The 12,596-nt window shown below is 53.3% G+C and overlaps 2 protein-coding genes across 2 annotated transcripts; both read right to left on the bottom strand.

Annotated features, from left to right (window-relative positions):
- Positions 1-415: 415 nt before the first annotated feature.
- PHKG1 (phosphorylase kinase catalytic subunit gamma 1) lies at positions 416-7,280 on the bottom strand. Its single transcript, XM_079324739.1, has 10 exons — positions 7,018-7,280; positions 5,269-5,401; positions 4,812-4,987; positions 4,472-4,526; positions 3,821-3,886; positions 3,494-3,657; positions 2,883-2,973; positions 2,027-2,180; positions 1,815-1,940; positions 416-726 (listed from the first exon to the last, which is right to left on the bottom strand). The coding sequence occupies exons 2-10, from the start codon at positions 5,349-5,351 to the stop codon at positions 475-477; spliced, it is 1,167 nt and encodes a 388-aa protein (XP_079180865.1). The 5' UTR covers positions 5,352-5,401; positions 7,018-7,280; the 3' UTR covers positions 416-474.
- Positions 7,281-8,161: 881 nt separating this feature from the next.
- On the bottom strand, positions 8,162-10,567 carry CHCHD2 (coiled-coil-helix-coiled-coil-helix domain containing 2). Its single transcript, XM_079325428.1, has 4 exons — positions 10,387-10,567; positions 9,595-9,829; positions 8,944-9,097; positions 8,162-8,485 (listed from the first exon to the last, which is right to left on the bottom strand). Exons 1-4 carry the CDS (start codon positions 10,434-10,436, stop codon positions 8,475-8,477), a joined length of 450 nt encoding a protein of 149 aa, XP_079181554.1. The 5' UTR covers positions 10,437-10,567; the 3' UTR covers positions 8,162-8,474.
- Between the last annotated feature and the right edge of the window lie 2,029 nt (positions 10,568-12,596).

The following is a 12,596-nucleotide window of genomic DNA, read 5'->3' as shown; positions in this document are numbered from 1 at the left end:
GAGCAGTGACAAGATGATATGTGTGATAGATGGCACAAACCAGTGCCCCACCTCTCCCAAGAGCTACAACCAGCACAAACTCTCTATGCACAAGCTCTGCACCAAACCTGAGGGAACCAGGAGCCTTGGCCACAAGAGTGGACAAGAACACTGTTCAGGGTCTCTCATCCACCTTTAACTGTCTCAAAACAGGCACTGGGATTCTTTATTCACTTTCAACTGTTCCAAGACAGCACTGCAGGTGCCTGAGGACTGAGCTCCATGGGGAGCTGCAGCTGGTTCTGGCTCTGTTTTAAAGGATGCATCTCCAAACCCATTCCTCCAGTGCTACACACCCCAGGAGCAAATTATTTCCTCTGTGTGTATTTGCACCAGTCTTGAGCCCAATGAAAGAAAATTTTAAAACCCCCAGAAATTTTGTTTTCCAAGATTTTACTCGCCTACTGTGAGCCAAAGCAGGGGCTGGGGCAGTGATCAGAAGAGCCCCTCCTCAGCTGCCAGGGTGAGCAGGATGGCCTTGCAGGTGTTCTCAAAGAGGGCAGCTCTGTTCTGGGCCTCGCCCTTCTTCACCCAGTGGCGGTAGGTGCGGAAGGCACAGGCGTCGATCAGCTTGCGGACGGGCTTGAGGGCGTAGGGGTCCCTGACCACCAGCTCCCTGGTCACTGACTTCACCAGCCTGTACTGGTAATAAATCCTCACCGAGGCCAGCACGGTCAGGCAGATCACCTGGGGCACAGGAACAGCCTGGCATGTGGGGGAATGCTGCACAACAGCCTGGAGTGCAGGGGAATGATCCCACAACAGCCTGGCATGTAGGGGAATGATCCCACAACAGCCTGGAGTGCAGGGGAATGATTCCACAATAGCCTGGAGTGCAGGGGAATGATCCCACAACAGCCTGGAGTGCAGGGGAATGATCCCACAATAGCCTGGTGTGCAGGGGAATGATCCCACAATAGCCTGGTGTGCAGGGGAATGATCCCACAACAGCCTGGAGTGCAGGGGAATGATCCCACAACAGCCTGGAGTGCAGGGGAATGATCCCACAACAGCCTGGTGTGCAGGGGAATGATTCCACAATAGCCTGGTGTGCAGGGGAATGATCCCACAACAGCCTGGAGTGCAGGGGAATGATCCCACAACAGCCTGGTGTGCAGGGGAATGATCCCACAACAGCCTGGAGTGCAGGGGAATCCCCACAATGGGGTGGTCCCAGTGCATCCCCCCCATATCCCCAAGCTCAGTGCTTGGCATAATTTTGTTCCTGTAGGGGTAGCAGAGGGCAGGGGTTCATGCCAGGGAATCACAGAATCAGAATCTCAGCATGGTTTGAGTTAAAAGGCAACTTAAAGCCCACTTTTCTTCACACCCTGCCATGGGCAGGGACATCTTGTTGCTCCAAGTCCTGTCCAGCCTGGGCTTGGACACCTCCAGGGATGGGGCAACCCGTGCCAGGGCCTCCCCACCCTCACAGCCAAGAATTTCTTCCCACTATCCCATCCTGACCCGCCCTCTGGCAGTGGCAAGCTGCTCCCCCTTGCCCTGTCACTCCATCCTTTGCCCAAGTCCCTCTCCAGCTCTCTTGGAGCCTCTTTAGGCAATGGAAGGGGCTCTAAGGTCTCCCTGGAGCCTTCTTTTCTCCAGGTTGAACTCTCCAGTTCTTTCAATGGTATTTTTTTTGGAGGCCAGGGGCAGTTTCTCCCTTCTCCCTTAACTCCCTCCAGTGAGGGAGTGCCTGCTCTGCACCCAGGCTGCCGCACCCACCCAAAACCCATCCCAGCGCTGCCTCCTGCAGCTCCCAGCCCCATCCCCACCTTGAACTTGCGGAAGGGGCTGAAGTGCCGGACCTCCTCCACGTCGTACTGCTGGAAGAAGGGGTGTGCCAGCGCCTCCCCCGCCGTGTACCGCTGCCGCGGGTCCACCACCAGGAACCGCGAGATCTGCACGGGCCACCCGCTCGCTCTGAGCCGTCCCAGGGCTCTGCAACCCCCCCTCCACTCCGAGTTCTCCCAGCCCAAGCACCCACCAGGTCCTTGACGGTGTCGGAGCGATCGTCCCACTCCGGGGAGCCGAACTGGTAATCGCCGTTCATGATCATGCGCAGCATCAGCATCTGCTTGCGGTGCCAGAAGGGCGGCGAGCCGGCCAGCAGGGTGTACATGATCACCCCGGTGCTCCACCTGCGGGCAGCCCACACGGAGCCTCCAGCAGCCATGGGCCACCCCCGGGCCACCCAGCTGCCTCTGCACCCCGGGGTGGCCCAAGCTGCCTTTGCCTCCCCGGAAAACCAGCAGGGACTGCCCTGTGTGTGTCTGGGGAATGGGGCTGAGCTCACTTTGAGCTGAGCTGTTCCCTGGATGCCTTGAGATGGAGTATTTGACCTTTGCAGGTTTTTAGGGAAGGGAGTGGGGCTTGGTGATGCCAGGCTGTGCAGTGCCAGGTGTCCTGGCTCAAACTGGGAATGGAATGCCCTGGTGTGTGTCACAACTCTGAGCACTGCAGCCTGAAGCCACCAGAGGTGGTGGCAAAGTCCCTGCAGAGCTCTGCTGGGCTGCCCTGAGCTGGCTGCTCTCTCTGGGGCTGCACATATGAATTTAAAATCCCCATGGTCATGGAGTCAGCCTATGTTGACTTCCATGAACAGAAAGTGTTGCTTTCTTTTTCACAGTGGGGCAAAATGGGGAGATGGGTTTGTCCCCAGGCTGCTTCTCCCCCTGCTCTGTGCCAGAGCCCCCTAGTGACCCAGAGAGCCCCTCACAGCCACCAATACTGGCTTTTGGTGCATCATTTCATTCTTTCCAAACACTCACACAGGTCCCCATGGGCACAATTCTGGCCTCAAACCACATGTGTGTGTGTTTAGGGAATAGCTTCTCACTCACATATCCACCTCCTTCCCATAGCCTTGGTGCTCATCATCCATGGAGCACTGCAGGATCTCAGGGGCCAGGTAGCCAGGAGTGCCACAGATCTCTGTGGGGACAGGGACACAGGGCAGAGCATCAACCCAGGTGCCATTCCCACCTGCTCCCAGGCAGCCCATGGTGGGATCTTTGCAGGGATGGTGCTCACAGGGAGGAATTCCAACCTGTGTGCATCTCACTGGTAATTTTTTAATGAATTATTGTGACTAAAAAGTGAGCTAAGAAGATTATATGGATGCTTGTGGGAGGGGATGCCTGTTGTTGGATATGTGGCTCTTTGCATGTAGGAGTTGGGGGAAATAATGCTGGGCAGTAAGTGGATGAGGTAATAGGGAACAACTAGAGGAAAAGAGAAGTAGAACTGATTAGGATGGTTATCCTAAAGAGCAGCAACTTTTTCATGGCATGGAGAGAGATGTGGAGGCTGTGTGCAGGCAGAACTTGTGTGTGAGGACAGCAAAGGCAGCCAAGCAGCAGCAATGTGCACCCCCAGGTGAGACTGGTGACAGGGGGAGAGTGGGGCTGGAAAAGCTCACCAGCCCAGCATCCCCCACCTTGCCAGCCCCTACCTTTGAGCTTCTCATTCTCATTCAGCTGGCAGGAGAAGCCAAAATCTGTCAGCTTGATGTTCATGTCATCATCCAGCAGGATGTTCTCTGGCTTCAGGTCCCGGTGGACGATGTTGATGGAGTGCAGGTACTGGATCACCTCCAGCAGCGCTCGCATGATCTTCCTGGGGATGGGGACAGCTCATTCCCCATCCCAAACATCCACTGGCACCACCATCCCAGGGAAGGGACAGGGACAGTACATAGGGACACAGCCCAGGGTGCTGTGATGGCTGCAAACCCTCTGCCCTTGCAAGGTGATTTTCACCCCTCTGCACCTAGCCTTACCTGGTTTCTTTCTCGCTCAAGGTGACTTTCTCAGTGAGGTAGTCAAAGAGCTCCCCTCTCTTCATCCTGCACAAGGGAGGGGGAAACAGAATCAGGCAGAGGCTGAGCTGCTACAGCAAACCAGCCCTGAGTCCCTGGTGAGGATCAATCAGCCCAAAATAACTTCTATAAAAAGGGATAAAAATGCCTTCATATATTTCAGTAAAAGATCAGGCAGGAGAAGAAGAAGCTGTGCCTAGAGAGGGCAGGGTTTGGATAGAAACACAATAAGATCACTGAGTCCAACCATCAAAGATAGGGTAGGGATGGGGCTCTCCCAGTACCATCCCACTCCTCTGACATCCACTGCACTGTCCTGGCATTGGGGATTGTGGCTTTGCAGACACCCTGGTCCCACTGAGCATATAAATAACCCTCAGGGATGCATGACAGCTCCCACCAAAGGTTACAGGGAAACCCGAGCAGCACGGAGCCGCTGACAGAGGGGAAACAGTGCTGGCAGCAGGGCTGTAATGAGCTTGCATTAATTGGGGCTTGTTTCTGACTTAAAGGCTGCTTGTCCCTCCACTTTGCCATTTTTGGGCCATAGAAAGTTGGGACCAATCTGCACAGAGGGAATGGGCCCAGGGTGCTGAGCCAGCTGGTACTTACAGATCAAACACCAAGAAGAAGAAGGTGCTGGATTCATAGCTGTCCTTCAGCTGGACTGCAATAAAGCACAGGAGCTGTGAGCACAGTGTTCCTGTCCATCAATGGACTAAAAATCTGATTAACCTGCTCATTGAGTTAATGAGGAGCTGATCTTCACAGGTATTGTGGTTGGGAGACAACATGGGGGGCAGTGCTCAGGTGTGTGTGTGTGAAGGGAGAGCAAACAATGCTCTGAGCATCATCCAGAGATTTCACCCCAAAAACCCTTCCTGAGGACAACACCCTGAGGAACAGCCAGGGCAGCAAGTGCCCTTGCCTGGCTGCTGCAGGGCTGACTTACTGACGTTGGGGTGGCCCGAGACCTTGCGGAGGATGTCGATCTCCTTGGTGGTGGCTTCCCGCAGCTCCTGCACCTCCTTGGGGGAGATGTTCCCCGCCGTGATGTCGATGATCTTCACGGCGTATTCCTGCCTCGTGGTTTTGTGGATGCACCTCCTGACCACGCTGCTCACCCCCCTGCCAGGGACAACAGGGACAAAAGGGGGGTTCCATCCCTGCCTGCCCAGCCACCGGCACCTGGGCTGGCTGGGATTTTCATGCACCAGCGGGTCTCGCTCTGTCACCCTGTCTCGGTGGGACAGAAGGTTTTGAGCTGATGGAAAGTGCTGTTCCATGCTATTTTTAGCCCCATGCTGCTGTGGGCCCTGTTTGTATCAGATTCCCAGGGAACACTGTTTCTATCTGGTGCTGGAGGACGTGAAACCAAAACAAGCTGCTTGCCAAAAATAAAGCTTTACCTGCCCAAAACCTCCTTTGGCTCATATTTTTCATAAAACTCCTTGGATGAGTTCCAGTCTGGTAGATCTTCCTCCTTGGTCATCTCTGGTTCCTGTCAGGCAGCACTCTGAGCTTTTCTGAGGGCAGAAAGGGCTGCAAGGAAAAAAGAGCAAGGTTGGCCACCCACTGCCCCCAGAGCTGTGATCACCAATCCCTTATGGAAGAAAAAACATTGAGGGGGAAGGAAGAGAAGGAAGATCCTGGACCAACTAAAGGGGGTATTTTGCTGCTTGGAAAAGCCAAGCTTTGCCCTTGGGATGCTGTGGAGATCCCACTGGGAACAGAAATCCCACTGCACAGCCTGGCTGTCCCCAGGGGCAGAACCAGCCTGGTTGGGGCCAAGGCTTTGGGAAATGCTGCAGCACCACAAAATCTCATCCCTTCCCTATGCCCAGCTCACAGCAGCAGCCTCCAGAACACCACCCCACACCACCACCACCCCAAGTGGAAGCTGGAATCTGCCCCTACAGTTTTTCTCTTTCTTTTCCTTATTATTTTTAAGATTACATAGCTCTCTTTGGCTGAGAATAAGGAGGGAAAATAATATTTAAAGGGAACAGAAAGAGACTGAGGAGGAAAAAGAGGCGGTGAGGGTCAGTGAAGCAGCGAGAGGGGCTGGGTGGGACAGAGTTGCAGGTGGGGACAGGGGGACTGAGGACAGTGGGAGCTGAGCCAGCCTGAGGACAGCAGCTGAAAGGGCTCCCTCAGGCACTCCTGTGCAGCTGCCAGCAGCCTGCACAACTCCTGAAAGACTCTGTCCCATTTTTCCTATTTCAGGCTTGGAGGGGTTCTTACACAGCTTGTTTCTGTGCCCATACACGGAGCCCAAGCAGTTCTTACTAGCCTAGGCAGAAAAATTGTCCCTTTGGGATGACAGTTTGTTGCTGGGGAGGGGACAGAGGTGGGCAGGAGATCCCCAGTTCTGTGAGCTTTCCTCTCAATAACTCTGCCAGGCACTGGCAGCTCTAAGTACATTTAAATCTCATTAGCAACGTGTATCTGTCCTGACCTGGTTTTAAGGACCAAAGCAGTGTTTTGGGTGTGTGGCTGCTGCTGCCAGGAATGTCTAACACGGGCTGGAGCATTTCTAAACAGCCATGAGTTCAACTTACAAAATATTAAATGTTGGGAATACTGTCAGTAATGCCAAACCAAGCTGAAATCACAAAGGAGAGGCAGGACCAGGAAGTAGAGAAAATAAAATATCTCTGAGGTGTGGGGTTGGGATAACCAAAAACTGATTATTTGTGAAAATCCAGGTTCTGGGGGTTGCTGTTGTGGGGAAGGGCTGAAGGCTGGGGAGCATCCACGGACACTGCCGGGAGGGAAGGACCCGGGATTTTGTTTAAAACACCCAGAATTATATAAGCAGCCAGCGCAGGGCTCTAATGGGACACCCTGAGTTCATCAGCAGAGTGCAGGGGGGGTCGTGAGGGGATTTTCTGCCCGGACAAACACTGAGGGTGAAGCGCTGGGCATCGCCCCCCGCCCGCAGCTGCCAAACGGGGGAGGTCTCTGAGGAGGACAAAGATATCCAAATATCCATTAGGATAAACCCGCAAAGCTCAAGAATAAAAAACAAAACAAGCTTTTAGGCCAGCAGGGGGATGCGGCCCCTCTCCCTCAGACAAAGAACGCTGAGCACGGGAGTTTTCCGCGGCAGGACCCCCCTCACACACACCCTCCCCTCAGCGCCGCCGGCTCCTCACCTCGCTGAGGGCAGCGCCGGGCCTGGCGCCGGGAGGATCGGCCGGGAGGAGCCGGGAACCGCCGGGAACCGCCGGGAGGATCCGCCGGGAGCCGAGCGCTCAGGGCCGGCCGCCGCCGCCCGGCCCCGGAGAAAGCGCAGCGCGAGTTGGCAGCGGCGGGAGCCGGGCGGGCATGGCCGGGCAAGGGGCAAGGGGGGGCCGGGGGCCGCCCCGGAGCTGCGGCACTTCCCCGGTTTAACCCTTCCGCCGCCGAGCCCCGGCGCGGCCCCGGCTCCTCCTCCCGGGGGTGTTGCTGGGAGGCCGCCGGGAGCTGCGGCTGGCCCCGGGGCGGCGGGGAAGGTGGGAGGGAGCTCTAAGAGCGGCCGTGACCCTGAGCTGCTCCGTGGTCACCCAGCGCTGCCCGGACACCTCCGGGGATGGTGATGTTCCAATGCCTGACCACCCCAACAGGGATTTTTTTTTTTTTTTTTTTTCCCTAACTTCTAACCGAATCTCCCCTGTATCAGCTTAAGACCGTTTCGTCTTGTCACCACCCACTGTTTTTATTTCAGTTTCACCAGGACAGCGAAACACCCCAGAAATGAGATCTCTGCCTGATCAGCACTGTCACCAGGACAGGCAGTTCTGTGCTCACGCCCCCCGTGTGAGGTGACTCCTGTCCCTTTTGACCATTGATTTAATCTATTTTCACTCCGGGAACTGCAGGTGAGAGGTGAAGAGCTTTAGGGATGGGCAGAACATGCAACAGCATAACAGCACTTCAGGGAAAATAGGTCATGCTGGGTGAAGTGTTTCTAACAGGAATTGCACTTTTCAGAGCAGGGTTATTCCCCACCACACTTCCCGGTAGGAGCACAGCTCATCCAGGCTTTTCCAGTGATATACAGGAGGGTGTTTACCTTATCAGCCCCAAGGATTTGAGCAAGGTGTGATGTGGCTGCTCCCTCCGATGGAACAAGTAAATACTTTTAAATTATTTTCATGTAGCAGCAGTGGCTTTGTCACTTGCTTGAGCCAGGCAGGAGGGAAAGGCCACACAACCATCCTCCTCTCATGGTTCAGCTCTATCACAGCATGAAAGAAGCACCTGCAAAGAGCAATTCTCACCTCCTCACCCTTCCAGTCCAAATTCAACTAAAGCAAGGAACTTCTAGACAGAATTTTATTTATAGACCACATTACATACATTCAACATAACAATCAGCAAAACCAGTTAAACCCATGTTAGCTCATTCTGCTTTATTATTCACTCTTCCATTTTGTGCTAAATTAAATTGCGGCTGTGAAGTTGGATGACATCAGAGGCAGCTATGGCAGGAGTCAAGCCACAGGGATGAGAGTGTGAATGTATGAACTAACAAGATACCAAACAGCTTTAAACTTTATTACTGAAGCTTTTTTTTGTTTTCATTCATAGGTCAGTTCTTGCAAGATGATCTTTAGCAGCCTCCTTGTGCTTAGGCCAAACCTGAAAGGGAAGGAGTTACGGCAGTGAGTTTGGATCCCTGAATGGAATCCCTGAATGTTTTCCTTGCCACAAAGACAGATTTGTCAGGGTGTTCCCTGTTCCCTCATGCATTTGCTGGGATATGCTGAGCTGCAGATACCAGCACTGGTGCACAGCTGCTCCTTCCTCCCAGGACAGGATGCTTTACTGTCCTCAGAGCTCTGCTAATGCCCCAAATGTGCTGCTGCCACTTTTCCAGTCATTTTCAATCCATGCACCTGCACAAAGCATCAGGAATTCACCCCCTGTCCACCCCAGCTACACGTACAGGACCCAAGCTCAAAGCCAAACAGAACAGCAGCTGATTTCACAGCATCTTCATCACTCCACCAGCTGGATCAAACCCCCAGGACATCATTCCCACAACACTTTTACTGATTATCCCATGTAACAGCTGCCTGTCAGCACAGTGTACTTACCATTGGCAACCCTGCACTGCTTGAGCACCTCACTGAAGCCCTCGCACAGCTTGAGGTCAGTCTGGTTCTGGGCACACTCCAGGAATTGTTTAATCTCATACTGGCAAGGACCATACTGCTGCTGCTGCTGGGCAGCCTGAGCAGCCTGGGGCTCCTGAAACACCAAATGGCTCTGTAAGGACCCTTCCAACAAAGCCAGACCACCCCCACACTGCTTACTGAAGGTTCTTCCCTGCATTTCAGTCAAAATCTTCATTTTTTTAAATGGAAAACAAGAGTTGAAGTACAAAACCATTTTTTCAGTAGTGGAATGCCACATTCAAAGTTTTTTAAATTACAAACATTTGAGTGAATTTTTTACATTTACGTAACTCTGGATGGCACCCCAAGCACATGGAAGTCCTGCCTGAACCAGAGGAGTAAGACTGTAGAAAATAACACCAACACCTTGCCACACATCACTCCTGCATCCCTCTGAACTCTTTTTAAGATGACTCACGGTGAGTTACCTTGGAGATTCAGCCTGTAGCTACAGACTAAATGTGGTTTTATATAGCCTATAGACTCATGTGGTGTTTAAGGTTTCAGTAACTCCCTCAGCCCACGTGGAGCTGAGCTGCCATAGTCAGTGTCCAGCTGTGCTTCCCTCACCTGGTAAGTGATATCAGGCCTGGCAGCCTCGGAGCTGCCCCCTCCACTGAACCCTCCGGTGATGGCGTGGCCGATGGTGTGTCCCACGGCCGAGCCCACGGCCACCCCGGCAGCAGTTGTGGCCATCTGGGCCATCAGCCCCGGCTGCTTTGGCGCCGGGGTCGCCACGGCGGAAGGCGGAGCCGCTGCGGGAACAGAGGCCCGAGGAGCCGGGGCTCTCGCTGGGGGTGCCCGGCTGTAGGGACACAAAGAGAAACATCACTACTTCATCATCATCATCATCATCATCCCAAGCCACGCGGCTGCAGGGCCAGGAGTGCAGCGATCCTCCTGCGAGGCACAGAATGTCCGAGCTGGAAGGGACACACAGGGACCGCCGAGTGCCACTCGTGGGGCTGCACGGGAGCGCCAAGATCACGCTGGGATTGCACACAGCCCTGTTACACACTGAAGGAATGCACTCGGTGTTCTGGTCAGCGTCTTATGCAAGACAGGGTCAGGATTACAGGCTTCTTTCTGCCTGGTTATTGCCCAGCTCACATAGGCTGTGCTGTTTTGGGGAAAAATACAACCCATAAGCGGCTGTTGGTGTTGAGGCCCTGCGGCCGAGCAGACCCATTTCCATCCCGCAAAGGGCCCAAGCCCGCTCCGCTAACCCAGAGCCAGCCCAGCTCAAACCAGCCGGGCGCCGCCACCACCCCGGTGCGTCACCCGCCCTCACAATGGCGGCCAGGCCACTGCGGCCTGCACGGGGGACAGGGGAGAAGGAGAGGGGGCTCCGGCAGCCCTCACCTGGCGGGGGGCGCCACACGGGACGTGCGGCTGCGGCTGCCCCTGGGCATGGCGGCGGAGAGTGGAACGGAGCGGCGCGGCGCGGAGGGAACGGAAGCGGAGAAATCACCGAACGGTGCGGCCCGGCCTGACACTCGCCCACCGCCTCTGAAGGTCACCGCGTGTGCGTCACTTCCGGAACGCCGCGCGGGGGGCGGGCCTGAGGCGCGGCCACGCCCCCTCCGCCCGCCTGAGGGAGCGGCCGCGATGGCGGCGGGAGCGGCGGGCACGGGAAGTGAATAAACACCTAAAGTGCGGTTAAACCCGTGCTTGGGGGAGCGTCGGTCATAATAAAGGTTTAAATAGCGATAAACCTGAGTGTGCGAGACCTTCAGCCGGAATAAGCGCTTAAATTGTGATAATTAAACCTTTACAGAATTCTCAGCCACAATGAACACTTAAATAATGATATAACCCACGTCTGTGTGGGACTTTGGGCCACAATGAACACCTAAATAGGGATAAATCCGCTGTCAGCCACAATGAACACCTAAATATGGATAAACCCTAAATAAATAATAAATAATAAAACCTAAACCACAGTAAACCTGCACCCGTGGCACCTTCAGTCACAATAAACACCTAAATCACAATGAAAAGTGTTTCAGCCTTTAGGGAATTGTTTTTTGTGGAAAAGGAGCCTCTCCGAATTCAGCCCTTCAGTAGAGTTAGAGATTTTGGATTTCAGTCTGGAGCAGAGAGGGGATCCCAACAATCCATGGAAATGTCTCCAAGGGGTGCCAGAGGATGATCCTGGATTCTTTCCAGGGGCTGAGTCTCTTTGCTTTAGAGATGCTGTCTACTTGAAGAAATGAATTTTTAAGTTAATTTATTAACTGTTGTATTAATTAAGCTGTTTCTATACACAGCAGCAATTATAAGGGGTACCACAGTCAACAGTTACGATAATTCATGACTAAAAAATTGCATGTTCACAGTTTCTTCACTTATAAAGGAGGTGAAATACTAGATATTTCAACATCTTTTCCATCAGGGGCTGTAACTGTTGCCTGATGAAAGAAGTGCTAACATTGTGAGTTTATAGAGCAGAAGCACAGCTCAGAAAAGCAGCTGCTGATGAGAGAATCATCAGGAGATAAATATAATTGATAAAACACGTTCAGAACAGGGACATCTGCAGAAGCTCAGAGCACTGGTGTTGCTGCAAGAGTTCATCCCTGTGAGTTTCTTCTCCCTGGCCTTTGGCCTCTCTCCATCTGAGAGCAAATCACAACATAGCAAGCAGGAGTTATCATTTGGCTTTTCTAGACTTCAAGCAATTAGTTTCTTAACGAGCGGTTTTCTCAGTGCTTTCTAATTAATAGTTTTCAATTTTGGGTTGTTTTTTTTTTTTTTTTTTGCTGGCAGAGGGATTCTTGACGCTTGAAGTCACTTCGCCACGGCGTCCCTCTTGGATTTTGTTTTGTTTTGCAGAACAATGAGGGCAGGATGGCGGGATGAATGCTGCCATTGTGCTTTGTCCTCCTGCTTTCCTTGGGAAAACTCCAGAGCTGCCTTTTGTTCCAGCTCACCCTCGCATCTGCTGATGCCACAGCGAGCAAAGATTTGGGAGAGGGCACGACAAGGAGTGGCCATCCCAAAAATCAGCAATAATGGTGGTGATGTTTACAGCGAGCAAAGATTGTTTATTTTCAGCTGCCGTGGCTTTTGTGTGGCTGCACCACAGGGTTCTTTAGCCACCGAACAGGTGTTGATGCTGCTTTTGATAGAAATGTGTGAAAGAAAGAAGATCTGGCACTGGTTTTGGGTTGGATGCGTGTGATTGTGAGGGAATCTGATCCCAGATTTGGGAAATCAGTGATGAAATGCCATTGCTCAAGTGCAAGGTTGAGCAAACCCCGGGGGAATCCACCAACAGCTGCTCCCGAGCCAAGTGAGCACAAGGCTGTGGTGCGCACTAGGAAAATCCAACTTTTAGCACATTTCTTCTACCGTCTGTCCAAATTACACATCCCAGACAACCTCCTGGTGAAGTTGGGGAGTGTAACAGGCCCTCTGCACACCAGATGGGCTCTGTGCGGCTGCAGGATGCGGGAGTTTGGAAAAACACCTGGAGAACGGGGTTGAGGCTCACACCACCTTAGCTCCGGTGAAGTGACACATCATCCCTGAGGGTCAGGTCAGGCGCCAAGAATTTTTTTCGCGTTTTT

The sequence above is a fragment of the Erithacus rubecula genome (genome assembly GCF_903797595.1).
Source record: "Erithacus rubecula genome assembly, chromosome: 22".
Taxonomy (NCBI): Eukaryota; Metazoa; Chordata; class Aves; order Passeriformes; family Muscicapidae; genus Erithacus; species Erithacus rubecula.
The sequence above is the reverse complement of the archived record's forward strand: the minus strand, read 5'-3'. Positions and strand labels throughout refer to the sequence as shown.